The 27,896-nt window shown below is 38.6% G+C and overlaps 1 protein-coding gene across 1 annotated transcript; it reads left to right on the top strand.

Moving 5' to 3' along the window:
* Positions 1–13,779: 13,779 nt before the first annotated feature.
* On the top strand, positions 13,780–20,677 carry klf6a (Kruppel-like factor 6a). Its single transcript, XM_052595784.1, has 4 exons — positions 13,780–14,089; positions 15,537–16,110; positions 16,778–16,901; positions 18,258–20,677. Exons 1-4 carry the CDS (start codon positions 13,988–13,990, stop codon positions 18,307–18,309), a joined length of 852 nt encoding a protein of 283 aa, XP_052451744.1. The 5' UTR covers positions 13,780–13,987; the 3' UTR covers positions 18,310–20,677.
* Positions 20,678–27,896: the final 7,219 nt, after the last annotated feature.

Genomic DNA, 27,896 nt, shown 5'->3' with positions numbered 1-27,896 from the left:
ATAATTGAAGCAGGAGGCAGTTAATGTGAGCAAACCCCAACTTACGTGGAAAACTAAAAGGGTAAAGATAAACTGTGAATGGTGGAGTGACAGAATGAACAAGAGGTGGCCCAAAAAAGAACAAGTGACGATATGTAATTAGCGCCATTCCTTTGCATGGCCTCGTCAGTAGGATGGGACTTTGGTCATGCCGATGCAAGTGTGCAAATTGTTGCTAGGCCATTGTGAGAGTTGCTAGCTTTTCAAATATAGTGCCCTGGTGTGCCAGCAGAGGAATGTGGCTGGTCTCTGGTTTGGTAGGGCAGGGGATATAGTTAAATACCAGGATTAGAGGGAATTGATGGGAATGCTGAGCTGGCCAGCTGCTGTAACCAGTGCCAAGGTTTGTCCCTGTCTTATCGTGGAGTTTGTCAGTGGTTGATAGTGTGATAGAAAGCTCAGACCCATGGCACAGAAACCTCAATGTTCTCTCAGCCCTACTGACCCAGATTTTCACACCTCCACTCAGAAAGTCCCAGAGAGCTGCTTCATTGAGCTTGGCCTGAGCCGCTAATTAAGTCACACAAGGGAAGCCAATCCAAAGCCGGCAAGTCTTTGTCAGAAAATTTCATGCTGGTTCTTTTGGTGTAAAGCTTGATTTACTGATCACCCTGACACTTGGTTATTGGATTCTCTAGCCTTCCATTTCTGTAGTCTGTCTGATGTTTAAAAGTATTGCTAGCATCGTTCAGCAATGACATCATCTGGAAAGTGAGAGAAGGGCCAAAATTGTCAGCATCTGTAATGCTTATCGGCTTACTATTGAAAGCTGCACAAGCTCTAACTGGAATCACCTCAGAAACACTTACCTACTTTGAGGAAACCATGGCCTCTATTCAACCGGAACACTATCCTAAAATCCTTCAGATGTTGTCCACACCCCAAAGTCATTTCAGGTGACTGTAGAGGTTAAAAACAAGTGGTTGATTCCTATTAGAACTCACCTGGGTATCTGTCTGTCAGTAATGATTTGTGTTGCTGTCAACTTGTTGTTGTTTTGGAGCAGAAAAAAAGAGGCCTTCTGGGAAACGGAGTTTCATGTTCACTATGTGTTTTCCTCTTTTTCCCTCTCTGAGGACAGCTGCGGCGTCTTCATCCATTAGCGATTGGATGAGTGAGGTGTGCGGTGCTGTGTTGACACACTCGGCTTCCTTCCGGCCTGCTTGATAGGAAGCCGTGTCTGGCAGCTCTCTGGGGCATAGGCGATAGTCTCCAGCAGTCTCCTGTCTGCCACTCATCATGGCTAGAGCTCTGTCACAGTAAGCTGTCAGCACCATGAACTATGAGGACTGGTAAAGTGTCTCCAGAATGAAAATAGGTTTTACGCTCAATGTCGGTCAATGTGTCGTCAAGATGTATTTATCATAAATGTACGTGTGACCCCTATGATTTGTACCGATGTAGCATCCCTTAGATGCTAGCTTACTTTTTGCTTCTTTAGTGAATGTATCTGGAACACTATGTTTGGCACTTGTTCCTGGGGACCCACTATCCTAGAAGGTTTGTTTCCACTTTGCTTCATTGCAAAGGGTTTCAGGGTCAAGACCTCTGTTTGCAAACTGCTATAATTAGTGGTTCTTGCTATGGCAATACTCATATTTAGAGTTAGGGATTGCATATTTTGTTTTTAAGATTTCCTTTAGCCATTTTACATTTATTAAGATAGGATAGTGTAGAGCAGGCAGGGGAAAAAGGGGGTGGGTTTGGGAAATGTCCTCAAGCTGGGATTCGAACTCGGGATGTCCGCAACACAACAGCATTATATGTTGATGCACTGCCCAGTAGGCTTTCGGTGTCTAAGTATTTTTATTTTTATTTTGTGTTATCTTGCTTATGATTTTGTTCTGGTGGCTAACAGCTAATAGCGGTAAGAATTTTCATAGTTTACTTCAAGGGGGAACAAAATAATTTCTAGGCACCAGAAATATCAGATACTTGGCAGTAGACTGTTTTCACTCAGAACACACACACACTCACACACACCCTAGCAACCACATATGAGCACACTCTCATATTTATTAAGCATTACTGCAAACAATGATTGCATATTATATTTAAGTGTAAACAAACTAACTATTCAACTAAACTAGGGGAACAACAAAGAGATGCATCCTCAACATGAAGTCAATTTCGCTTAGGATCATATGAAAGTTGACCCTTTCCTTGTGACCCAGCTATGCTGTGTGTTAAGCTAACAGTCTGTTTTATATCTGTGCTCCTGGTTCCTGAGGGGTTGTGTCTGGGTGATGGCACGCATCATGCCTCATTTCCTGGAGAATGCAGGACACAGGGCTCGCAGCACTGCAGGCCGGTCATGAGATATGGGTTAGTCATTCGCAGGTGTTTACACAGAGAAATAGAGAAAGAGAGGGGATCTAATGCTACTCACATTTCAATGGGGAATAGTGAGAATCTAACTGGGCTTACCAAACGTTTAACACAACAAGCACTTTTGCAATACTTGTACAAATTGTGCTTTACTTTGTGAGGTGGAAGGCTTTTAAATAATGCAATTTTATTAGATTACAATTGTGAAGACAATTATGGGACCACAATGAAATTCCTCATTTGAGGGATCCTAGCGCAATGAATTATGATATACAGTCTACTTTTGCTGTTTTACACACTCTTGCAGCAATAGCCTCATGGTTTCTACTAAAGCTATATAATATTTTACTAGCTATGTCTTTGCCAACCCTCTATAAACCGCACTGTTAAACATGTTTCTATTAAATGGACACCAACTCATGCAGTCTCTGGTGAGTCAACAGTCACACCTGAATCCCCAGCCAATAGGATCATGCACAGGTGTTTGCAAAACAACTCTGATCCGTCTCTGAGTGTGCTGACCCGGCCAAGGTAAAACAATCCGGTCAGAGAATGCCTTAGTCATGGGAAAATGACATAACCAGTGTAATGGGAAGATGGGAGCAGTGCAGGAAACTGTCGATGACACTGCTCAAACATATGATATCATAGTCTAAAGTCCATAAGAGGATGATATCATGGTGTTGTTTTGAATGTACAAACACAAATACAAAGACAGTAAACACACGCTTACAGTCTGAGGTAACCTTCAACCACAGACCTCATGTCAGCTGCTTCATATGATAAGCTGAAACCAAACGTGCCATGTTTTTATCACACTTACATAGGAAACACTTTTAGGTTACGCATATACGAGAATCAATAAGTGTTGATTCTCTTCAGAAAACCACTTTGAAAGATTTGCTAATGAATAAGACTGATCGGGGTTTTGAGTTTTTGATTTCAGATTCAGATTTGGGGACTTCTGGTGTAATACAGGTGAAGTATATTTATTAATAATTTAGTGTGCTTTGGGGCTTTTTTTAAGTTTTAAGATTCTGTTCCATTTATTGTAATTGATATGTTTTTATTCCAGTGAATTCGCTGTGGATACTTTCAGATCAAGCCTAAAACAAGAAGAAGCCTGAATGTTATTCTTATATTTTTAAAAGGAAAGCACCGTTCGATATGTCATACTCTCCTAACGGGGCGAGACAAGCTGTGCTAGTCATACTGACAGTAACAAAAAAGAAACTTTCCTTTAATAGAGAGCCTCATGAGAGTTCAGGCGTGGAGTTAGTCACTTAGTATTCACTTTTTCAACCGCTCTGTGTGTACTCACTGTTGCTATTGTTACCATGACAAAGGACCTCAAAATCCCTTTTGAATGTCTTATCACGATTGGTTAAATTACTGGCCATGTTAATACAAATCCAACTTGCTCCGAAATCTCATTTTCATTCTGTTTCCTGTCATTATTCCTAATTCTGCCTCACTCCGTGGATTCGGAAGCCACGTTGCCATGGTGACGGAATTATTAATTTGCCTGTTTTCACCCATCCAAAACTGAGTGAATGCACATGAGCAGTACATTGAACAGATAAGATGAATGTGTGTTATTGCGATGCATCTAAAATGTGATAATGTGCTAATAGAAAGTGGTCTACTAATGAGGCAAAAAGAGTGTGAATGTAGATTATGAGTCTATTTAGTCTATTCTCTCTGACATGTTTCGTCACGGGTTGTTGGATTTTGCGCACACATCCTGAACTACATTATAATGAGCATGTGTGCAATAATATGGTACATTATTCACAGATCTGTAGTTTCAGAAAAAAATTAATTACTCAATATAAAGGTGAAATGTTTCATTTCTACGCCACTTCCAGCACAACAAATTATATTAAAAATAATGGCCTCCATTTTTTTCATATATATATATATATATATATATATATATATATATATATATATATATATATATATATATAAACAGTAAATGTAAATAACAAGGTAATAATAGTGTGAAATATTATAATTACAATTTAATTAACTGTTTTTTTTTTTTCTAATATATTTTAAAATTCAATTTATTCCTGCTATGGCAAAGCTGAATTTTCATCAGCCATTAACAATCTGTGTCACATGATTCTTTTGAAAGAATTCTATTTTGCTATTTATATTTGACCATTATAAACACAATGTAAATACTTTTACCTAGAATGAATAAATAAACATTTTTGTCATAATTAAATATTTTAATAATTTCTTAAAACAATGATTAATAATACTTATTTTATTTATAATTAATAGGGGTGTAACGATACGCGTATTCGTATTGAACCGTTCGGTACGAGGCTTTCGGTTCGGTACGCGGTACGCATTATGTACCGTTCGGTACATAATGCGCACCGCGTACCGAACCGAAAGCCTCGTACCGAACGGTTCAATGGACTAATTAATTAAATTTGGAAAATAAAAAAGGTGTGTGAAATATAATGTTATGCGTTCAACAAGGTAGCCCAATAACCCAAACGACGTAACAGGCAACGCCCCTGACACCCCCGAAGAAAAAAAAAACACACTTATATGTTTATGTTAGGCTACTCAGTCAGGCGCTCGCTCACTCAGTACGCGCTGAAGGCTCGGTACCACGGAGCCCCGCGAGTCACCTGTAGGAGAGAAAAAAAATCAATCCGTGGCGACGGTTTTGCAATCCGTCCCCTCAGTTTATAAACCATCCTCATGAATTAATAAACTGTTCACTCGGTTTAACAAATCGTACCCACGGATTAACAAACTGTGCCCACGAATTCCCAATGCGTGCGCTCAGATTGTGTAAACCGTACCCTCGGTTTTTGAATCCGTACCCACGAATTCATAATCCGTGCGCACGCTTTCGCAATCCGTTCCCTCGGATTTGAAAACTGACACGCATTTTACACTTAACAGTGAAACATGCATCTAACTCCGGCAGGTGGGGTGAGGTGGGTGGAGCTTAGTATAATAAAATCACAAAAATAAGTCTTCATGTTAAGAAAGAATTGTACACAAGCATTTCCAAAACTGTCAAAGGTTATTTAAAAATAAAGCAATTCACAAATTATTTTATGACAAACATTTTTACTGTCTTGTACTCATTTATTTAGCCTACAAATTAAAATTATAAAAAATAACTTTATTTTTATTTGTATCATTATTATATATTATTAAACAGGTTATGCATAAGAATCTTTTATCCAAAATAACTTACAAAAGAGGAAAAAATTACTCCAGAGTCAGTCACAATGCCAGGTTTATTGCACAATAATAATCAAGTGCTATTATAGATTATCAGCAATTGAACAAGATTTTAATGCGCATCTTTCTTATTAAATCTTTGTATTCCACCTCGTACTACACTTGATAGAGAATCACTTAAGGCACTTTGCTGTAAACCTATTCCACATAATAATATTCAATAAAACTGTATGTTAACACGTAGGAGTTTGCTGCATGAATCCGTGAGTACGGTTTACAAATCCGAGGGAACGGATTGCGAAAGCGTGCGCACGGATTATGAATTCGTGAGTACGGATTCAAAAACCGAGGGTACGGTTTACAAAATCTGAGTGCACGGATTGGAAATTCGTGGGCACGATTTGTTAAATCGAGTGAACAGTTTATGAATTCGTGAGTACGGTTTATAAACTGAGGGGACGGATTGCAAAACCGTCGCCACGGATTGATTTTTTTTCTCCTACAGGTGACGTCCTGGGCTCCGTATACGGACATCACCGCAGCGAATGGTGCATTTACGTTATAGCCGCGGATATGAGACCTTACTCTGTAGTGGAAAACGCAGGTTTTAAGAACATGCTTAATGTAATTGAGCCCCATTACAATATTCCTTCACGAGCCCATTTCAGACAGACCGTAATTCCTGCTTTGTTCCAAAAAACATAAGCCCAAATAGAGAACCAACTGAGTAAAAACACACTCAATATAAAGAGTTATAGAGTTCAATATAAAAAGAGTTACATCTTTGTATTTGTTCATAACTACTACAACAATATTACATTTAATTTGTAAAAAAATTTTATAAGGAGCTATTTTTGTTTTATACAGTATGCTGCTAAGAAAACACCATAGAAGATGGGTAAAGAATAGCTCCATCATTGTTCAATGTAAAAAAAACAAAAAACAAAAAAAAACACATACTTTGTTAGTTTTAATAAATAAAACATTTAAATAAAAATCAAGGAAATTTATCTGCCAATTTTTTCTTTTTGCTGTATCTAAAACGTACCGAACCGTACCGAACCGAACCGTGACATCAGTGTATCGAACCGAACCGAACCGTGAATTTTGTGAACCGTTACACCCCTAATAATTAATATTTACAAAATGTATTATGAGAGAGTAAAAAAAAAAATATGTATTTAGAAAATATTTAGAAATAATATTAAGTCATTAATTCATTATTTGATTGAAGTGGGGCCAGAGAGAGAACTACTGATAAAATAAAATAAAATAAAATAAAATAAAATAAAATAACCCCTGTTCGATTTGGCATATCTTTCAAGAAAAGGACAGTTGCTTTCTCTTTCTTTTCTTTGCTCTTTCTGTTACACTGAAACTCAGTGATATACATTAGATGTGGAGCTGAGATAAGAGATAAGTCCCATTGTGTTGCAGAGAGAGGAACGTGGACCTCCTGGGCACTGACCTGTCTGCCCGAGATCAGCGTCCCGATGGACTGGACAGACTGGAAGAGATGATGGGGGAGGACGGCTGACGTCCACTCCACCTTTCGAGGCTTGGCTCAGTATCAGATTTTAGAGAAGGACAAAATAAATGTTACGTTTATTTACCCCAGTCAGTAGGACAGTAGAGTGACCCACTGTTAATGTGCACAGAATACACAGCTAACGTCATGTAGTGAGTCAAGCCATCGATACTTTGCAAATGTCTCTCAATTGCCATTCTTCACATGGAACAAGAAAAAAAAGAAAATTTTCAGTTTTTCAGTTCGTTTTTAAAGTACAGTAAACAGTGGAATGTGGGGAAAAAATGCATGGCAGTTCATAACTATTTTAAGCTTTGCTTTTGGCATTATGTGGTTGGTTTGGTAAAGTGATATGACATACAGCCAAGTTTATAGCCATACTCAGAATTTGTGCTCTGTGTTTAACCCATTCAAAGAGCAGTGGGCAGCCATTTATGCTGCGGCGCCGGGGAACAGTTGGGGGTTCGCTGCCTTGCTCAAGGGCACCTAAGTCATGGTATTGAAGTTGAAGAGAGCACTGTACATTCACTCCCCCCCATCTACAATTCCTGCTAGCCCAAGACTCGAACTCACAACCCTTGGATTGCAAGGCCAACACTCTAACCGTTAGGCCACAACTTCCCCACACTTCCCCAATCACACTTTATAATCTCAGTATGATTCCGTACAACCTAAAAAAATGTAGAAACTGAACATTTTCATACAATTAAAATCATATGAATTAATGCGAAATTCCTCATAAAATAGTTAAGTTTTCTTGTGAGATCGAACTGGACAAAATGCTAAGTCTCGAGATTTATTTTTTAAAGTAATGCTGCAAAAGATGCAAGATGCAAACGCAACAATCAAAAATATCTGTCTCACATCTGTTTACATAGAAAAACTGTGGAAAAATAGTGAAGTAGAATTAAAAAAAGATATGTTCTGGGTGAAAAAAGGACCTTTGCCTGTAAGAAATGTGATGCTACGATGCCATGGCGTCCTCATGCAGTTGATAAGGTGTTCTAGATGCAGTCGATAGGGGTTTCTGGCTGGTTGCCTGATAAAAAAGCTCCATAATATTCTGCTCTGTAGATATGGCTCCTTCAATGCACGGTTATGGGATTTTAATGTTCGTTTTATAGTACACCAGATAATGTAAGCATGATGACATAGAAAATGGTGCATAATATAATGAATCAATAACTTTCATAGCACAAACACTACTGAATGCTAGCCTAGCATGATAAAATATCGGGTGTGAAAAATGAGCTTGTGAAAAGTTCAGAACTGATTCACAGGGTCTATCCATGTCATTAATGGTCAAGGTAACCTGATAGAGGGTCTACACGCTCAACTCTCTAAAAGCATCATGTATTCATTCACCCAAGCCTGTAATCAGAGGGTTGGGCTTCTGTTTACACTTTTTTTTTTTTACAGATAAATGCCCAGCCCCCTTCTGAAAAAACAAAACAAAAACTGAGAGGCCATTTTCCCACGGAGTTCCAGAAAAAAAAAAAAAAAAAAAAACACTTAAAATACTTCACATTCCTTGTCGTGGAATAATTAATGGTAGCAGCCTTTAGCGTATCAAATCACAGGGGAAAACAACCCTCGACCACAGAATGCTTCACACTGTGAAACAATGACCATTCAGCTGGCCTTTACATTTTCCAGCACATTTAAGATCTTCCTACAGAGTTTCAATTACGCGAATGCCACCCCCATCAATATAGGGCACATTTGATGCGGTTTTTAGATACCCTATATTTAGATGCCAGTTATTTCCTTATTTTATAGTGCAATGCCAAACACTTGTGTGGTAAGTGTCTGATATCAGAAATAACAGAAAGTGAATCCGAGAACTACCGGATTGTTTGCTATTAATGGGGTTTAAACACTAAATTTAGTTCTCTATTTATGAGGACAGTATGTACTTTCAAATAAAACTTCCAGTGTAAAATTATTCATACACTGTATCAATATTTTCAAAAATATTTTTACCCAATTATTTTTACCTAAAAAGAAAAGTTATTATTATTATTATTATTATTATTATTATTATTATTTTTATATAAAATCATAAATTAATAATGTGAAAATCTTGGGGGGAGTTGCACTTAAGGCAATCTAAACTAATCTTTCCTTGCTATAAAAATAAAAAAATAAAAAAATAAATACTAATATAATTTCACACAGCTTTCACATTGTTTTTCACATACTGAAAACACTACGTGACTTTGACATTGTGGGTGACATTAATAAATAATAAAACATTGGGAAAATATTAAAATAGTATGCATTATAACGTACTTTTTAAATACATTAATGTATCTGGACAAGGGTAAAAATGAGTGTCATGCTTAACCTAAAAAGAGGTTTTTCTGTAAACATTTGTATAAGGGGTACTGAAAAATTGTTAATCCATGTTATTGAAAAAGAAAGAGAAGGAAAGACTGGAATTATGGAAATGAATCAAACCTCTCAACTCTAGCAGCATATTAATAAGGATTAAATCAGAAATACTATTAAAATACACATGGATCATGACTATTTGGAATTTAGAAAGAAGTCTTTAAAAAAAAAAAGGTAATTAAAATCATAAAAAAAATTCACAATGTGTGTGCGTATATATATATATATATATATATATATATTGTATTGTATTTATTTTATTTTTTTTCTAAAAGAAGGCTTCAGTGCCCTCTGTAAGGTGGCCGACTTGTCTGCCCATCGATACACACAGAGCTGAAGAGAGGCACACACCGATCGTTTAATACCACTCTTAGCTGAATTTCAGTGAAGCGTCTGCAAGACTGAGCAAACAGAGACGGACCATGTGTGAAGACTAATGAGGCCAATGATCACTTTTGCGTCGCCAGGTACCGCATACAGTAAGACGATTCTGATTTATGACATGGTGCATTAGAAAGAATATTGATTTCTCCTTTTGTCTCTCTCTCCTGCTCTTTTACCGGCAAAGATTGATGTCACTGCATCGATTCCCAATCAATCAATTTATTCTCATTTTATTAATGTCCCAGCAATTGCTCAGTGTCCTTATGAAAAGCAGTGCATCTCAATTACATGCACCTGGTAAAACAAATTGTTTAGGGATGATTTGCTGAATTACAGTAGGCTTTTCGCGAGTTCCCCGATATATTGGAGACTCAAATTGGTAATTGCTACACAAAACGCATTATATTAATAATTGAGGAACATGAACACCAAATGAATTGCATATAAGTGAGCTTTCATACAGCCAAGGTGAGAACAAACACAGATACGCAATGTCTTTTGTGTGAAACCATATACAAAACAGGCATTGATGGTATTGCTGTCACTTTGGGGTTCCAGTTTCCAGTTTTAATAAAACACAGCTATTGGTGTGCGTTTCCTCGCTTCAGCAAATCCAATTGGAAATGCTTGGCCTGTTCCATGTCTGCGCTGTATTAAGGCTAATTAGTGTCTCAGTCTATTTGCATAGCGACTAGTTTCCGGCTATTCCCTGCCCGCTGACCCATGTGCGCGCTGCTCGCAGGATCAACTTTTCCTGAAAAGAACGGCCAATAATTGTTTTTGCACGCATCACGGGATGGGTACTCGCGGGATAAATGGCCCTCTATATGGTGCATCGTTAAGAAGGCAAAAAGAACAACCTGCAACAACTTACTGATTGTACTGACACTGATGTATTAAAATGGACCCTGTGCGTAATTGCTCTTTCCTGTGGCTACTGTGCAGGAAGGGTTGCATGATGATGATAGAGTTTAGAACCTTGCTAAAAGAGATAAAGGCTGCCAGGGCCCACCGCAGAGCCTTTTCTGGACACTTCCTTAATGAAACATCCCGCTGGATAATGCACTCGGGGGATATGAATGGGGATGAAAAGGGCTTCAAGTGGCAACTTTCCATTGTGGATTGCTTTGTTGTCTCACAACATTGCCACCTTATTGTCGTTTTGTTCGTTAGTCGATGGCCTCGCGTTCTCTTTCAATCCACATTGGGTACCGGGTCACATGACCCTCGCTCAGTTATGACAGCTTGAACACTCAGATCAGCTTAACGCGAAGCGGTGTAAAGCGTGACATTAAAACACACTGTTAAACTGCAACTCATTGTTGCAGTTCAATTTCAATGGGTTTAAAAGGACAGACGCTGAGGTCCAGAGTGACAGACTGTCCTCAATGGCACTCTTTCAGTTCAAAAGCAGGCTGGACAAAGCCATTGTCCGGAATGTCTGACCTTTGCCAATGATTAACAGTTGCACCACTTCCCCTATGATGAGCAGCTCAAAAATTCCTGCAAATGACTATCATGGCCAGGCGCTGCAGCTCCAAACACACCACCATATGACTGAATCAGATGCTACGAGTTACAAATATGGCCCCAGCTGAGAGCTACAATGGGGACTCAGTTCTCCAGAGGTTAGCACCAGACTATACTGTGGCGCTGGACAATGGCACTCTGTTCAGGAAATGTTGTTTGTAACATCTCTTCTGAATTCAGAGGACAGGAGGCCGGATTGGCGTGTAAATTAACTGCACCCGCATGTCTTATCCAAGCGATAAAAGCGGTATCTCTCAATTTCTGAGCCATTCCAGAAGATTAAGTGATTACTTTGTGAATCACTAGTGTTAAAAAAGACAAACGATAGACTCAGTACAGGCTAAATCAGTTGTTTAAAAATCAAATCAATCATCCATTAAACATAGACTATATTCAAATATATGTATTTTTTTTTTCTATTCACAGTTCATTTTGAGCAAGAAAAATGTAACATCTCACTAAATAAAGAAGGCTAGAGTGAAATCTGTGCATGATAGTTATTCTTTTTGATTTGCTTTACACTGAACTACACATTCATATTTGAAAGCCAATGATTCACTCTGTAAAAAGTCTCTTTATTCAAACCAAGGTAAAATGAATGATTCCTACAAAAGTCTCATACTATAATAATCTTATTGCTACAGGAGTATTCAGTGTGCAGTACAAGCTCTATGCTTAAAATACCCAAATTACCTACTGTATTTCACACAATGTGCATTTTTGAGGCCACTGCAGAGAATATTGTATCTCACAATGCTCCCACAATACTCTCCACTTCACCATTCATTTCCATGAATGAACCAGAAAACAAATCAGTCACAATTTATCTCCCTTTTGACTCATTATTTGGATGTAATGGCATGTATTTTATACAAAATGGGGTAATGAGTTCACGTGACAGAAATGAAGCATACTGCACTGTGGAGAATTATTATTATTATATCATTATTATTTGTAATATTTTTTATTTTTTTACTGTGCAGTATGAAATAGATTGATTGAACGTAGCCCTCAAGTTTTGATTCAGTGTATCCTGTACTAAATATCAAATCACTGTTTATCTCGGTTAACTATATTTAAACTTGAATCCATTGCCAGATTTGTCCTACTAAATCAGAAATTCAGCCCGAGTAACCAAACAGACAGATTAGGTTCATCATACCTCTTACTTAGTCCAGACAGGCCCCAAACAAGTGGCTATTTAAAGAGTGGACACAAGTCAACTTGGCAGTGCTGTGCTCACTAGGCTGTGTTCATTTACCAGAGTGACCACATCCTTCATGTCTGAGTCATGCACAATGTGCTCTGGCCAAATTTCACTCTTTTAACTGAAGCTACAGTGGTTTCTGTAATTAAAAAAAAAAAAGTTAGTTTCTCTGATTTTTGAAGACTTTGAATGTACAGTATCCTCTTACTTCAACCGAAGTGCAAGTAAATGTAACCTTAACGTGAAGTCTATAATGTCTGGGAAAGCTATCTGTTAGGATTACTATTCATTTCAAAGGCAGCTGCTTGGCTGGCACACTCAGAAGAGGGCCATAATGTGATATGCAATTTAAAAGACATTAATTAACATATTTTCATGATTAAGAATGCACAGCAACTCAATTTTCTACCATTTCTAATTAGAGTACATTTAATATATATGATACTTGTCTGTCATGACACCAGAAACATCTGAACAATCAATCACCAAAGAAAAACAGTAATAAATATGAATTTTCCTTTTAAGAAGACAAAGAAACACTATGTGAGCCAACATGACGACATCTTATTGGCTACATTTTCTGTTTGCTTAATAAAGTTGTGTACTGCTCAGAGATTCTTTTTCAATGTTTACAAGGCCTTCAGGGCAATTTTATTGCAGGATGAGATACTCGCCTCACTGATTATCTGTGAAGTATTAGGGACATTTGATTTGTGGCATTTGAAAAATGCTTGGAACTTCTCCAAAGCCTTGCTTTTGATTGTAGGAGTTACACAATGGAGCTAAAAGCAAAGTAAAACGGAAAACGGACTTATTGCAACACACTAAAGTTCTCCAGGAGAAGCAACCGATTGCACACAGCGCTCACTCTGGCCAAACCGAGACGTGTCTGACACTCCGTCGTCAAGAAACAGAAATAGGTGGTTTGAGCGCAGGGCCTTTATATACGCTTCTAAAAATATTGTCCAATCAGCGCGCAGGTCCGTTCTGTTGAATAGCGCCAGGAGGCAGGACTTAGTTCCGCACGCCGCTGCGATTGGCTTAATGTGATATCATTTGCGCCCGCGCAACCTGTTCGCATCTGATTGGACGCCCTGTGAGGGAACGTCACGCTATCACGAGGGAGTAGGCAGGCTACAAGGTTTGAATAGGGGAAGTTGACAGAGCACAGCGCTTTGCGTGAGTTCAGTGTTTGCAAATACAGAGTGATCTCAGCAGACGGACTAGCGGACTCCGAGCAAAGCGACGGCTGCACTGCGTTGCTATTGCACGAAGAGGACGCTTGCTTGCCACACTTTATCTTTGATTCATCAAGATACATATTTATATACATTTATCGCCTGATACTTGGGATTGCAATGGATGTTCTACCAATGTGCAGCATATTTCAGGAACTTCAGATCGTTCATGACACTGGCTATTTCTCTGCATTGCCATCTCTTGAAGAATACTGGCAACAGGTAACAATTTTTAAAAATTGAGAACTTCCGCTTCGATTGGCGAACGGAGAGCTTGTGGTTCGACTTCGCTGTCTTTAAACCGAAAACGGAGGGTTATTTACAATCCGCGACGCGCTGAATGAAACAGTGTAACACTCTAAATGACGTATTTGATTCGGTTACATGGTCGCGCGGTAAATGCTGTCAGCCAGCGTGTGTAGAATGTGTCCGTATGTCTACATTATAAAACAAACTTGTTTTGGCATACAGAGTATTTTATTAGTTTTTGAAGAGTCAGGACTGGCGAGCCAGGTCTTGTGTTGTGTTGGAAACCGTAAAAAAGCACAATATAGTGAGGAAAATATTTGTGGTTGGATCACTTTTTTTTCTTATGCTTTCCTACTCAAGCATCGACTGGTTGATTTGACAGTCTGCAGCACATGTTCTGTCACATAACGGGGTTTATAGGAGGTGCTTATTAACTGTCATAGCAGGTTCTGCTGCTTGATACTGTTATTCTTGTGATTGAACTGTTGCAGTCGTACTCTTGGCACGATAGTTTTAATATTTTTGCTGAAATTTATCCAGGTAGTTTCCCTCAGGCTTTTGGGGATTCTGGCATGGTGCCTTATGAATTTATCTCTTGGCATTTAAACATGCGTTTGCATCTAGTTGCCTAATGATTCCCAGCATAGTCTTTTAAAGAGAGAGTTCATCCAAAATGAATATCGGTCATAATTTCCTCGCTATTATGCTGTTTCAAACCCATTTATTTAGTAAAAAAAAAAAAAAAGATTGTTAGGCAGGATGTTAGCGACTGACGGCCTCAGTCACCATTCACTTGCATTGCATATTTGTCCATACAACGCAAGTGAATGGTGACTTACACTGTCAGTCTGCTTAACATTGAATAATGTTAACTTGGCGACAGAAGTCTGAACTATAGCTTTCAGTAATAAACATTTTACCTGATGTAGAGTCTGTTGAATCCGTAACATGGGATTCTTCGAGCCATATTCTGCGCGGTAAACATCATCGTGGTTATCGAGGATGTGCAGAGCTAAACCGCACAACTAAATGCTGACATTGAGCGGAAAAACACAGATGGAAGTGTTCACATAAGAACTTATGCTCTCAAATGTAATGCATCCACACTCAGTACGCGTTAAAATGCGTCCAGATGTACCAGATGGACGTGAGTCTGCGTGAAGGAGGAAACTCGAGCGAGGAAGTTCAGTGGCTTCCTTAAAAGGACTCCGAAATGTCTGGATGATTTACAAGGGACAATATACAGCTATCAAAGCCATATTTATATCTAAAATACTGATTTGTATTGATCTTACTCCACAATGTTTCAGTAGGAAATGGCTAACCCAAACTAACCCTTGGTAGTCAGCTGTGAAAGTAAAAGGAAACTCATTCAATGGTTCATGCGCATTCTGACATTGTGCTTTCTGTTTTGATTCAGACCTGTTTGGAGCTGGAGAGATATTTGCAGAGCGAGCCGTACGTGTCTGCGTCTGACCTCAAGTTTGAGGGCCAGGAGGATCTTTGGAGCAAGCTCATCTTGGCTTGTGGAGATAAGGGAGATGGGAACGGCAACCTTCCCGGCGTCAAGGAGGACGACAATCAGGACTGCCAAATATTAGAAACCAACAGCATGAATTCGGATGCCAGCAGCGAGGCGTCTGACAGTTCGGAGGAGCTCTCGCCCACTCACATCTTTACCTCCAACCCGCTGGGCTCGGTTCTGACGGAGTCAGCGCATCACTTGAGTTCCTCCATCATCAGCACGCCTCCGTCCTCGCCAGAGACGCCCCAGGAGCCCAGCGTCCCGCAGGTGTGGGGCTCCACACAGACTGACTTGCACGTGCCGGTGAAGATCCGGCAAAACGGACTGGGGAAGGCCTCGGATAAGGCTTCCGCAGGAGGGGACGCCTCTCCAGACGGCAGGAGGAGAGTGCACAGGTGTCACTTCAACGGCTGCCGGAAGGTTTACACAAAGAGTTCTCACTTAAAAGCACATCAGCGGACTCACACAGGTAAGATCCTTTAGTGTTAGCTATGCTGTTGCTACACATTGTCTCTAGCAAACAGGAAGCGGAACCTCGCGCACTTCACTGAGGTTTCACGACTCCCACGAAATTGAATAACACAGACTGTCCTCAGCTGCGAGGCTAATGTCACTCTGTGAATATCTGCCTCGCATGACTGCACGCCTAAACGGTGACCTAATCTGTTTGGAATGCGTCCGTGGCCCGGAAGGAGGGGGGAACGGATGGGAGAAGGGAACGAAAGCCAGCTAGGGGGAAAACAACCTGCTCTACCAAACAGTTTTGGTTTCCGTCATGGGAAAGAACAAGGCTTTTGAATGGGGATCTGAGCGGCCCCTTTTTTTAAAGGGCCCCTTGGCATTCAAAACAGGTTCTGTGTGACGCGTATTGTTCGGTGCACTGTTTATGCGCACACCGCATAGAGGCAGACTGTTGGAATACCGTGCATTCCCGTAATCCTTGAGAGCTTGAGGGATCTTATTAAAGTTAAGACTCGTCTCGTAGACTGCGTGACCTAATGCCTAAACTTGCATCCTGTTTACAGATGCATTTTTGAGAGCATTAGTGAGCTCGCCGTTCCACATTCCTTTCAGATTTGTGAATGTTTCCCAGCCGAAACCTGCCGGCTGAAAGGTGTTTGTGTTCTTGTTTACAGGTGAGAAGCCGTACAGGTGTTCATGGGAAGGCTGCGAGTGGCGCTTTGCGAGGAGCGACGAGCTAACCCGACACTTCAGGAAGCACACCGGTGCAAAGCCATTTAAATGCAGTCACTGTGACAGGTACGCTCCGTTCTGTCTCACTATCTCTCCCTGTGACAGTCATCAAAGCCCGTCTGTCTCTCTCTCTCTCTCTCTCTCTCTCTCTCTCTCTCACACCGCATGCTTGATGCTTTGATGCGTGCGTCAGTGAAATTCAGCATCGATTCCATTTTATTGGTTCATCGATGGGAGTCGCCCCATTATGTTTGGGTTTTAGCACTTAATTACCTAATCGCATTAAATGCTTGAAAGCGCAATAGCCACACTGTCGCAATACTCTATTGATATTGTGTGCTTTATGACCAAACGCGCCTCTCCTGTTTGTCATCACTTCCTCTGTTAATCATTTCCTCCCTGAGAGCTTTGCGCTTTGAACACCATTGTTTGCTCAACTTCCCCTTTTGGTGTTGTGTTTCCGTGGTTACTGGATGCGAAACATTTCATAGTTCTCCTTTAAAACAAAACATTTGATCAAGTCTTTCCTCATAGTCAGACCCACACAGAATCTGTGCCAGCAGTTCTATTTTTGCAGAATCAGAACACCAAGCATTCATAAAGTTCAGTAAAGTTATGGATAATTTAATGCGTTTAATAATTTCAGACAGCAACAAAAGTGTACGATTCTCAGCTTGATACTTGACGATAAGGTTTGGGGCTGGTGCTCAGATTATTATAACCTTGAGATCATGTAGTAATTATTTTGTTGTATTTTATTATTTTAATTTGTATACTTAATAATTTTTACCTAAAAACTAATGAAAAAAAAACAAACCTTTATTATTCATTACCATATATATCTATATCTATATATATATATACTACTACTGAATGAATGACCAAAAAAAAAAAAAAAAAAAAAAAAAAAAAATATATATATATATATATATATTTTTTTTTTTTTTTTTTTGGTCATTCATTCAGTAGTAGTAGCATATTCCACCACAAAAAAGAAAAAGAATAAAAAGTGTGTGTGTTTTTATATATATATATCTAGCAAAATTCTGTGACCGCTATAAACGTACACTTACACAAAAAAGATGGCACATGGTGTCTGGTGCATTATGTCTAGAATTTAAAACCCATTTCAACGGTTTACAACCAGTTTAAATCTCTTTTGCATATTTTCACAGATTTCTCATTATAAGTACAAAACTGCTTATGTACTCTACTAATTCTGCACAGAAAATACACATTCTGTCTTTCCTTTAACTAGCCTTCATAGCACCTATTTCTGTTTGACAGATTCACCTCGAGGGCCACTAGGGGCCTCGTCAGTGACGCAATGCACAGATCTCTGTCTTTGATCACGCTTTACGGCTTCAGTGGCCCCTGCCTGACCTTGTTTTTCACCTTTCCTCTTGCTGTTTCTTTCTCCAGGTGTTTCTCCAGGTCGGACCACCTGGCCCTGCACATGAAGAGGCACCTTTGAGCGGTGGGGATATGTTGTGTCCTGACCAGCTTCCTGGTTGACCCGGCCCTGCAAGAAATGGGGGGAGTGTGTTCCAGCCAAAGCATGCCATTTTGCACCATATCCTGTGCCTCCGTGAGTCCCGGGATAAAGGCGGACTGACTGGTTGTTGAAACGAAAAAAAGGGAGGGACAAATCACGTATGAAGAACCGAGGATGATTTATAAAAAAAAATGAATAATGAAAAATACAACAAAAAAAAAAAGCAAAAAAAAAAAAAAGAGCGAATGAATGGTGTGTTGTATGGTGCATGATGTTTCGGGACAACTCCTGGACTATACACTGGTACTTTAAAACAAATCCAAAAGAAAGCCTGTTTGAAGTGAGCAGATGAATGTCCCGTGTGTGAAGAAGGGTGGGAGGGGAGTACCAGTGTATCGCTGTGGGCTGAATGGTGTCGGGGAACAACTTCTGTATTTGTTTCCATGCGGTATGCGAGAACCGTGAGTGAAGCCGTGAGACTGAGAGCTCCTGCCTGACGCCCCCGGGCTCTGAGATTGCAGGGGGCGTAGCGGCCAGGGTTTCACCCCCTGCCCCCATCAAGAAGGGGGGCGGAAACTCGGCCCTGAATGAAAGTGGCTTTTTTGGTGTTCGGTGCAGCTACTAAATGTGCAATGTGTTCGGTAGCTTGTTATTTGACAGGCTACAAAAGCTCATTTGTAGTCCATTGTATAAGCTGTGTGCTTAGAGATGTAACACAATTATAACTTCACTATCATAAACAGGTGTTGCATGGTATTGGGGTTTGTACATATTTTATTTTACTTTTTTTTTTTTTTTTTTTTTGTAATTGGGACTGCAAATAGATTCCAATAAAGCGCAGCTAAATACAATTGGGTTAAATGTTACAATATTGTACATAAACACATTGATCATTATTCACTCTAAATTCCCTCTTTTTTTTCCTTTCTGGTGGAGGGAAGGATCCTACCGCTCATCGACTATTTCATACAAGACTCGTTTTGTCATCTTGAAGACTAAACGCTCTCTTTCTATCTCCATTTTACCTGTTGTTAATGCACTGTTGGCCTTAATGGTGCCTTATGCAAGTGGCCTTTCCCATTGGGGGGTCACAAAATGTATTGTATAAGTGATTGAAAAAGCTTTATTAAGGCTCTGTTTCACCTGAACATGCACCTTTCCTATTTCTGAGGCCACTGTAGCCAAGCCCTTGTAGATACCTAATGTATTGTTATTCTTGAGCATGCGATTTCATTATTATACTTGCCCTCACGTTTCTAGATCTGCAAGCACTTAAAGTATGGGTTTGGTATCGACTGAACGTTTTGAATACGCTTTAGACGCAAGATCTCGGTCTGTGGAGGTGTGTGCGAGACAAAAAGCTCTTAAAATGCGAAAACCGGTTGTTGTATAACACAAGGCTGAATGTTTGTGGGATGCCAACCCCCGCCGTCCCCTGTAACCAAGAATAAAGGAAAAAACACCTAAAGATTTATTGTAATTAACAAGCTGCAGCCGGACAGGCCTTGCCTTGTACTGCTTCTCTGTAATGAATTGCTGAAGGCCCTGCCTGCTACAGACTGCTGACTCGGCCAGTTCGATATTGACCTGTCTGGATGCCGTTGTTTTAGTCCAGCGACAGTATTGTGGAAACCGTGCACAGCCATCCAGAAAGATAAAGATATATCACCCCGCTATTCAACATTTACAATGGAAATTCACTGACGTGGGGTCGAACGCCGCATGGAGGAAGCCTCTCAGCTGGGTGTGTGCGTTTCATTTGCGATCTGAAATGTGTAAACTAATGTTTTCAGGGACCAAACGATTGATTAAATTTATTGTACATAGTTATATGCTTGAATTATTTGAGTTGGGATTGCTCTGGTTTGTTGAGCGATGGAGGTTTGACACTGTTGCATGTCGAGCAGCTACGCATTGTTTCATTGAGAGAAAAGTAACTTGAAGCAGCCTGTGCTGCCATTAAATCAGACCAGCCTGGGTTTTGTGGGCAAAGAACAATGTGTCTTTCCAACAGTGGCCAATATTAGTCGAGTGGTAATGGAGCCTTAATCAAGTTTTCCATTTGCTTGCTTCAACCAACACTTTCTATCACTTCTCTTTTCTCTCATGAATCCCTCTTGTCGAAAGAATATTTGTACAAAAGAATAAGAACACAAAAGTTAGGATGAAAAAATATAAAAAAAAACTTTTCTAAGATTTTAATTTTGTATTTTATTTTGTTGTTTTATTTGTTCAGTTTTTTTGCTTTATATGAATTTTATTTGAAATTGTTTTGCAAAATTGTTATATTTCTGTATGAATGTATTTTTTATTGGAATAATAAGAAATTCTTATCAGACAAGTTTGATTTGTTGTTTTGCTTCACTTTATTTCACTTTAGATTTTAGTCATTTAAGAAAAAAAAAATATGGGTGAATATTACAATATTTTCAGTGGTGTTAGCGAAGTTGAACAAAACTACTAAACCTACTATAAGTGTTAAACTTTGGGACGCAGACAAGATATGTAAAATCGAGCTGTTATGAACAGCCCTGCAATTCAGTTGGTGAAGAAAATGAGTGAAAATCCCAAAGGAACCTGAGCCATGCGTCCAAAATAGACATAAAGGTCTTCTGACTTTATTGAACCAGTTAGGATCCACTAAGAACAGTTTAGCAAGTGCACTAAAACACACACGACACATTTCAGCCACCTAGCTATGCCATTTCATAATGGCAGTAATGTTCATGCAGACAAGCACCGCTTCCCCAGAAGTCTTTAATATAATCGAAAAACAAAGTGCTTTCAAAAGATGGGTCCTTTGTAAACTCTACCTGAGATCTCACCAGAGCGGAGGATATGCTGATGAATGACAATTATATGCATTAGTGATGAAACACTCATGTTCATAAATGTCTAGCTCTCATTATATGATGTGCAAACGTTGGTCTCAACACCCACTGGAGGGGATGTTCCACAGGCTTGTCAAACTAGACGAATGTGTTCCCACTGAAAAGCATTGCAAATTGCCGCCTTTGTGAATTGCTGAAGGGGGAAACATGCCCGAGTTGTTTCCTGGCAGGTGCAGCGCTGAAATATGTTGCCAAAGATTTGTTGGCTTTTCTAAACCTTTAAAAATGGCCACTCATCTGTTTACTTCTCAGCATCATGAAGATGTATTCCATCAATAATCTGTGATATAAATGGATCAAAATGTATGTTAATTAAAAAATACATTATATAATACATTACATTATATATATATATATATATATACAGTACAGACCAAATGTTTGGACACACCTTCTCATTCAAAGAGTTTTCTTTAGTTTCATGACTATGAAAAATGTAGATTCACACTGAAGGCATCAAAACTATTAATTAACACATGTGGAATTATATACATAACAAAAAAACATGTGAAACAACTGAAAATATGTCATATTGTAGGTTCTTCAAAGTAGCCACCTTTTGCTTTGATTACTGCTTTGCACACTCTTGGCATTCTCTTGATGAGCTTCAAGAGGTAGTCACCTGAAATGGTCTTCCAACAGTCTTGAAGGAGTTCCCCGAGAGATGTTTAGCACTTGTTGGCCCTTTTGCCTTCTGTCTGCGGTCCAGCTCACCCCTAAACCATCTGGATTGGGTTCAGGTCCGGTGACTGTGGAGGCCAGGTCATCTGGCGCAGCACCCCATCACTCTCCTTCTTGGTCAAATAGGTCATATTCATATGTATAAATGAATATTCATCACTTTGATATGTCCAAAATTGATAACTGTTATCCAGCATGGTCTTGTAATGATCCAAAGAGCATCTTGGTTTCGATGCAAGTAGTAAATATGACCGTCTGTGCAAAGTTCACACGAGTTCACGTTCAGACAAACCAATTTAGTTGCTCACTGACCTAGAAATAGTGCAGAATCTTAATATATATTGAGATTTTTATTATAATTATTATTTCCCGTTTTAAATTGAGAAATAAAAACCTCAGTTTTTATTGTGGACTTTGGACTCTATCTGTCATTCTATCTAGACACATAATTTTATTAAGGGAGAAGTTTCATAACATGCTAGTTCACTAAAGGTGAAAATCGTGGGAAACTTGTTGAATTGCATAACTCAATTACAGCTACGCCTCTGATAATGCAGCAGTAGTTTTCCATGTTTCTCAGTGCTATGCTGATCTTAATGCTACAACACTGAGCTGCGGCGAGAAGTCGCTCATTATTCCGTGTAGCTGACAGATCCTAAAGTGGAAGCAATTATATGCAGCCTTGGAAAGTCACACAGCGACATCAATCCTTTAAAGGTCAAGTACCCCCAAATCCATCATTAAATTTAACTGAAGGATCTCAGTCCATGCTTTATGATGTTTAAAAGGCAAGATCAATGCGTCAAAAGATCTATGTTTATGTACGGCATTGTTTAATATGCCTTTAATAGCCATAAAATTAGCAGGGCAGTAGAGGGACATGCTCAAAGAACCAAATGTTAGATGGGACGCATTAGTCGGTATCTGTGCGTGCTTTCCCACGTTAACCCTCGGGTTTCCCTAAATCCTGGATTACCACATCTAGATAAATTGCTCTAGCATATGACACATGCCCTACCTTAATGTACATTTAGTCGACTTGCAGCCCTCCATAATTTATAACATGCATTTGCAGGTATTCAAAAGTAACTTTGTGTGTGTGTGTGTGTGTGTGTTTGAATAGAAACTTAAAGGGATTGTGCACTCAAAAATGAAAATCCTGTCATTAGTTACTCTGCATTACTTTATTGTGTTCAACACAATAAAGTAATACATTCAAAGTCTAGTGATGTTTTGCAGCATGATTCACTTTTTTTCAATGTGAGTATATTTGCAGTGCTGTGTTGAGTATTTGCTGCACATTTTTTTATTTGGTTGCATTGTGAATGTTTGCAGTAAGTTCTCAAACTAATGAAGATGGTTCTTAGGGGTCGTTTACATGCACAAAACTTTTTTATTCGGTTTGCCTGTTTGTTTACACGACAATGGCGTTTTGGGGACTGAAAACTCATATTTTTGGAAACAGGTTTCAAAGTGCAAGTTTTTGAAAATGCCACCATTATCGTTAAATGACATCGTTATCATTTCTGTGTAAACACCCAATACGAGAATCTTTGAAAACGGTGACGTCACGCGCATGCGTAGTATGTGTTAGGTATGTAGACATGCACAGTACGTTTCAATTTAAAAGGCAAGTGTGAACAAACATACACAACAATGGAGGAATACATAGTACTGTTGTTGCTGCTCAAGAGTTTGCGAACGCTTCTTCAGCAGAGTGTTGATTTACTTCACCAACATTACAACCAACAGCGAAATTGCATAATATGCATCATATAATCATAATTTCCCTACTAACAAGGTGACGGCACCAACTACTAGCCTGGCATATGTTATACAGTGTTTGTTGATATGTGGATATGTTTAAAGGCAAATCGTGTTGAAAATGTTGTCGTGTATACATGAAACTTTTTATAAACACATTTTTTTTTTTTATTCGCATTGGTCTTTGTCAGTTGCAGTTTGTTAAGTTCTCTTTAGCCACCGTACAGAATTAGCAACTGCATAGCAATATGCTAAGAAAACTCTGAACATCTTAACAGCATGGGAACATGCTAAATAAGCTTTATAGCAACCGAATAGCAGCATGCTAAACATTCATAACAGCATAGAAATGTGCTGAAAAACACTGAACACCTTGGCAACTGCACAGCAACATCCGAGCATCATGAAAGAGTTTTGCACAGACAAGCACAACTCTCATTTTCTTCAGACAATATTGTCATATCCAGCAGTTTCCTGGATTTGATTGCTGCAGAACAAGAGCAATAAAACGACAGACAATAAGTCCACAGTAGACATGTCGTTTATGATGATCATCCTTCATTGTGGATCATCATCATGCTTGGGGTTTGTCTGCATCCTGTCCGTTCATTAAAAATAGAGCTATTTGTTTTCAAAGTGGATACTTACCCAATTAGCATCTAGCAGTTAGTGCTTCTGAACACTCAAATGCATTAAAATGGAAATAGAGTGAGGGTAAGGAGAGATCTGAGAGTATGCCACAAACACTTTGTTGTTGTTGTTGGTATTTTCATAAAGAAAGCAAGAGTCTTCCTTTCAACACAGATTAATTTCCATCATAACACCCGAGAAAGGCTTAATGGCTCTTTTGAACATTGAGAAGCAGCCCTCAAAGAGCTCATTTCACTCCGGTCTTAGACAAACATGAGATTTACTCAGATTTGTTGTTTGCTGTTTGAAGAAGTTGTTGATGGACAGAGCCAGTTGCCCTCTCACATTTCTAGTGACCTCTGAGGGACATTCATTCACATGTCCTAATTGCATGAAGACATCTTTTGTCTGTTTTGTCTGTTTAACTTATATACAATTATATATATATATATATATATATATATATATATATATATATATATATATATATATACACTTAATAAATTGATATATAAAATATAGAATATTAGTCATTATTATCAAGAACATTTATATTATATAAAAAATACAGTAAAAAGTTTTAGTAAAAATACAGTTTTTTTTTTTTTTGCAACCACCCAGAATGTCCTCAACCACTAACCAGTAATAATCTATAACACCACTCCTTAGAAAATGTTTTGCAACACCCTAGCAACCATTTATCCATGCCTTGACAACCATGCAGCCACTTACAGAGGCCCTTGAGTTAAAGGCATTAATAAATGCATAATTCATTTCTTCTTATTTTAATTGACATTCTGATATCAATCTTTACAGCTAGTAAAGTTGTAAAACTTACAGTTCACTGATTAACTTTTCAATATTTGTATGTTCACTGTCTTTTTTTTTTTTTTCCGTGTAAAACACTCAGTCCACTACAGTAAAACAAGCCGTCGTCTCATTACTCAGAGGTATGTGGGTATATAGGATTCGCACACAGAGTGAGTCATATTCTAAGAAAGGGACTATCTCAATGTAAACAGTAATTAAAGCAACTCCCCTGATTGTTAGCATGAGTCACGGGCATAAATGGGAGTATACACTAGTGATTACACATCAAGAGCCAGGCTGTTATTTAGCACTTTAAACTCGGAGTTGATGGGTCAGTCTGTGCATGGGGAAATGATCCTTAATATTATGTTTATCTTCATCTTCCACTTTCTCTATTGAACCACCATAATCTCTAGCAGTAAACCAAAATATGTTTTTCTGCTGGAGATGAAATGCATTACTACTCACTTTGTTATTCGTAACAGCAGTCATTATACAGCTGTGGTGGAGTGACATAATGTACAACACACTGCCTTTGTACGGAACAAGACACGCTTCCATATTTAATATATACAGTGATTTGGTGACTCTTTTTTTTTTTTACAGTTTTATCCTACAAATAATATATGTTCCTATATAACTAATTACTATATTATGAATTAGATATGATTTGTTTTGCATTCTGCCTGTGCAGAACTCATCGTAAAAAGTGTTTGTCTGTTCATGGGAACATTGTTTTTTGAGAAATTCTGCATTACATCACATCATAATTCATGCTCATTATCAGTTAATTTATTATGGATTAAAAGTCTCCCTGAGATTTAAAGACGATAATTCAATAATTTAACAACACATGTGCATGCTTTCTGATTAAATAATAGTGAGGTCAAAGTAATCTAAAAGTAATCCTAAAATTAGTAATAGAGTTTGTAAGTAATCTACCCATCACTATCCACAAGTAATCCACATGACTCCAGTCCATCAATTAACATCTTGTAAAGTGAAAAGCTGCATGCTTTTAATAATCTAATTGTTGTTTCTGAATAAAATACTAGACCTCTATCAATAATATGTATTTTTTCTTCTTGAGTGATAAATGGTCTCATCTGAATCAGGAGAGAAATATGCAAAGATCGAGTGGATTATTTTGATGTTTTGATTAGCTGTTTGGACTCTCATTTTGACGGCACCCGTTCTCTCCATTGAAGAGCAAGTGATGAGTTGTGATGAAGAAACAAACTTATCTACGTCTTTGTTGGCCTGAGCTTCTTGGACTATTACTATTGCAGTGCAGTTTCTTAATCATCCACCAGGAAAAATATAATATTATCAATTACAAGTAGCTCATTATTATTACTCATTTATTACCTATGTAATTACACAGTAACAGGAATAACTGGAATGTAAAGTTGGCTTGTACTTCCTCAATCCGACTCGTAGCAGCAGGTCTGAAAAACTCATTTAACGTACCTTGTAGGTTGCGTTCATGCTCCTGATGCAAATATGCTCTTATCAAGCAAACTCAATGGATTTCATCCAGACACCTATTGAGATATTGGCCTCTGAAAGCCGCTATGGCTCGTGGTCTATGAGCGTGTGTTCTCAGCACCCGAGGTGAAAGCGAGCCTCTATTAGTTTACGTCAAAGATTGAAATGCTTTCAGAAATCCCCCTCGTGCTTCTCTTCTGCAGGTTAACTTTCCTGCTGCTACATTAATCACCATGACAACTGCCTCCACTCCGACTGTTCTACGCGGCTGTAAGAGCGAGCGAGGATGTCTTGATAATTTTGTATTCCAATTTCACACTTTGTGCTTATAGTCAAATCTGCTCAGACAGCCTCGAATGCAAAACAGTATGAGCTAGCAAAATAAGCAGTTCATTATACAAGCGTTTCGCAAATCTACAAAATCTCCCTCTGCTTTCTTAACCGAGTCCTTTGATGTGATTTAAAAACACATTTATTATTTGTCACTGGGATTGATAAAAAAAAAACCTAAGCAGCGTAGCAGAAGGCAGTATTGATTTTCCCTTAGATATTTTTCAGTTAATATCTGCTAATGAGCATATACATATTAACTAGAATTTACTTCTTGTTTTTTTTTTTTTTTTTTTTTTTTTGCATGTGCTAAGACGTGTTAATTGAACATAAAATAAAATAAATAATAACAAAATTAACTGTTAATAAAAAATCTTATGATTCCCAATCCTAGTGTTACTAAAAGGCTGCCAGGGTGCTCTGAGTGTTTTGCATTGCTAAATGTTTCAGAGTAGTTATAGTACAGTTGATTGATTAATGATTTGATGTATATTGGTTCTGGACATGTTACATGGCCATGTTTCATTTTTAATCTAAAAAATCACCACCATTTCTTTCTCTTCTTGAACTCTGTGCATTCTTGTGGATTCTTGGCATAAATGGTTTGTTTAGGTCAGTAAAGGAGTCTCTGATCAGTCTTCATTTTGAAGTGTCTTTTACTAAGGATTTTTACTCCTGCGTTTTGTGAGCATCACTGTAAAGCTGCAGTTAAGGATCGTTTGGACATGATCTCCTCTCACAGCTTTATAAATCAGCAAAGCAGTCGATTGCACATGTTGAAAATCGTACAGAAATGTGTACATGAACGTTTAATGTCTGAAGAGTTCATTCAGTTCAGGTCGTCTCACAGAAAAATAGCAAATACACCAGTCGTTTGAGAAAGGTCATTCCAAAGTTTCCCTTGAAATGGAAGTACTTACCCTTACACCTGTCTATTTATCCCTTCCATAGATTAAGACTAAGTGCTGCTGA

The sequence above is a fragment of the Carassius gibelio genome, chromosome B24 (genome assembly GCF_023724105.1).
Source record: "Carassius gibelio isolate Cgi1373 ecotype wild population from Czech Republic chromosome B24, carGib1.2-hapl.c, whole genome shotgun sequence".
Taxonomy (NCBI): Eukaryota; Metazoa; Chordata; class Actinopteri; order Cypriniformes; family Cyprinidae; genus Carassius; species Carassius gibelio.
The sequence above is the reverse complement of the archived record's forward strand: the minus strand, read 5'-3'. Positions and strand labels throughout refer to the sequence as shown.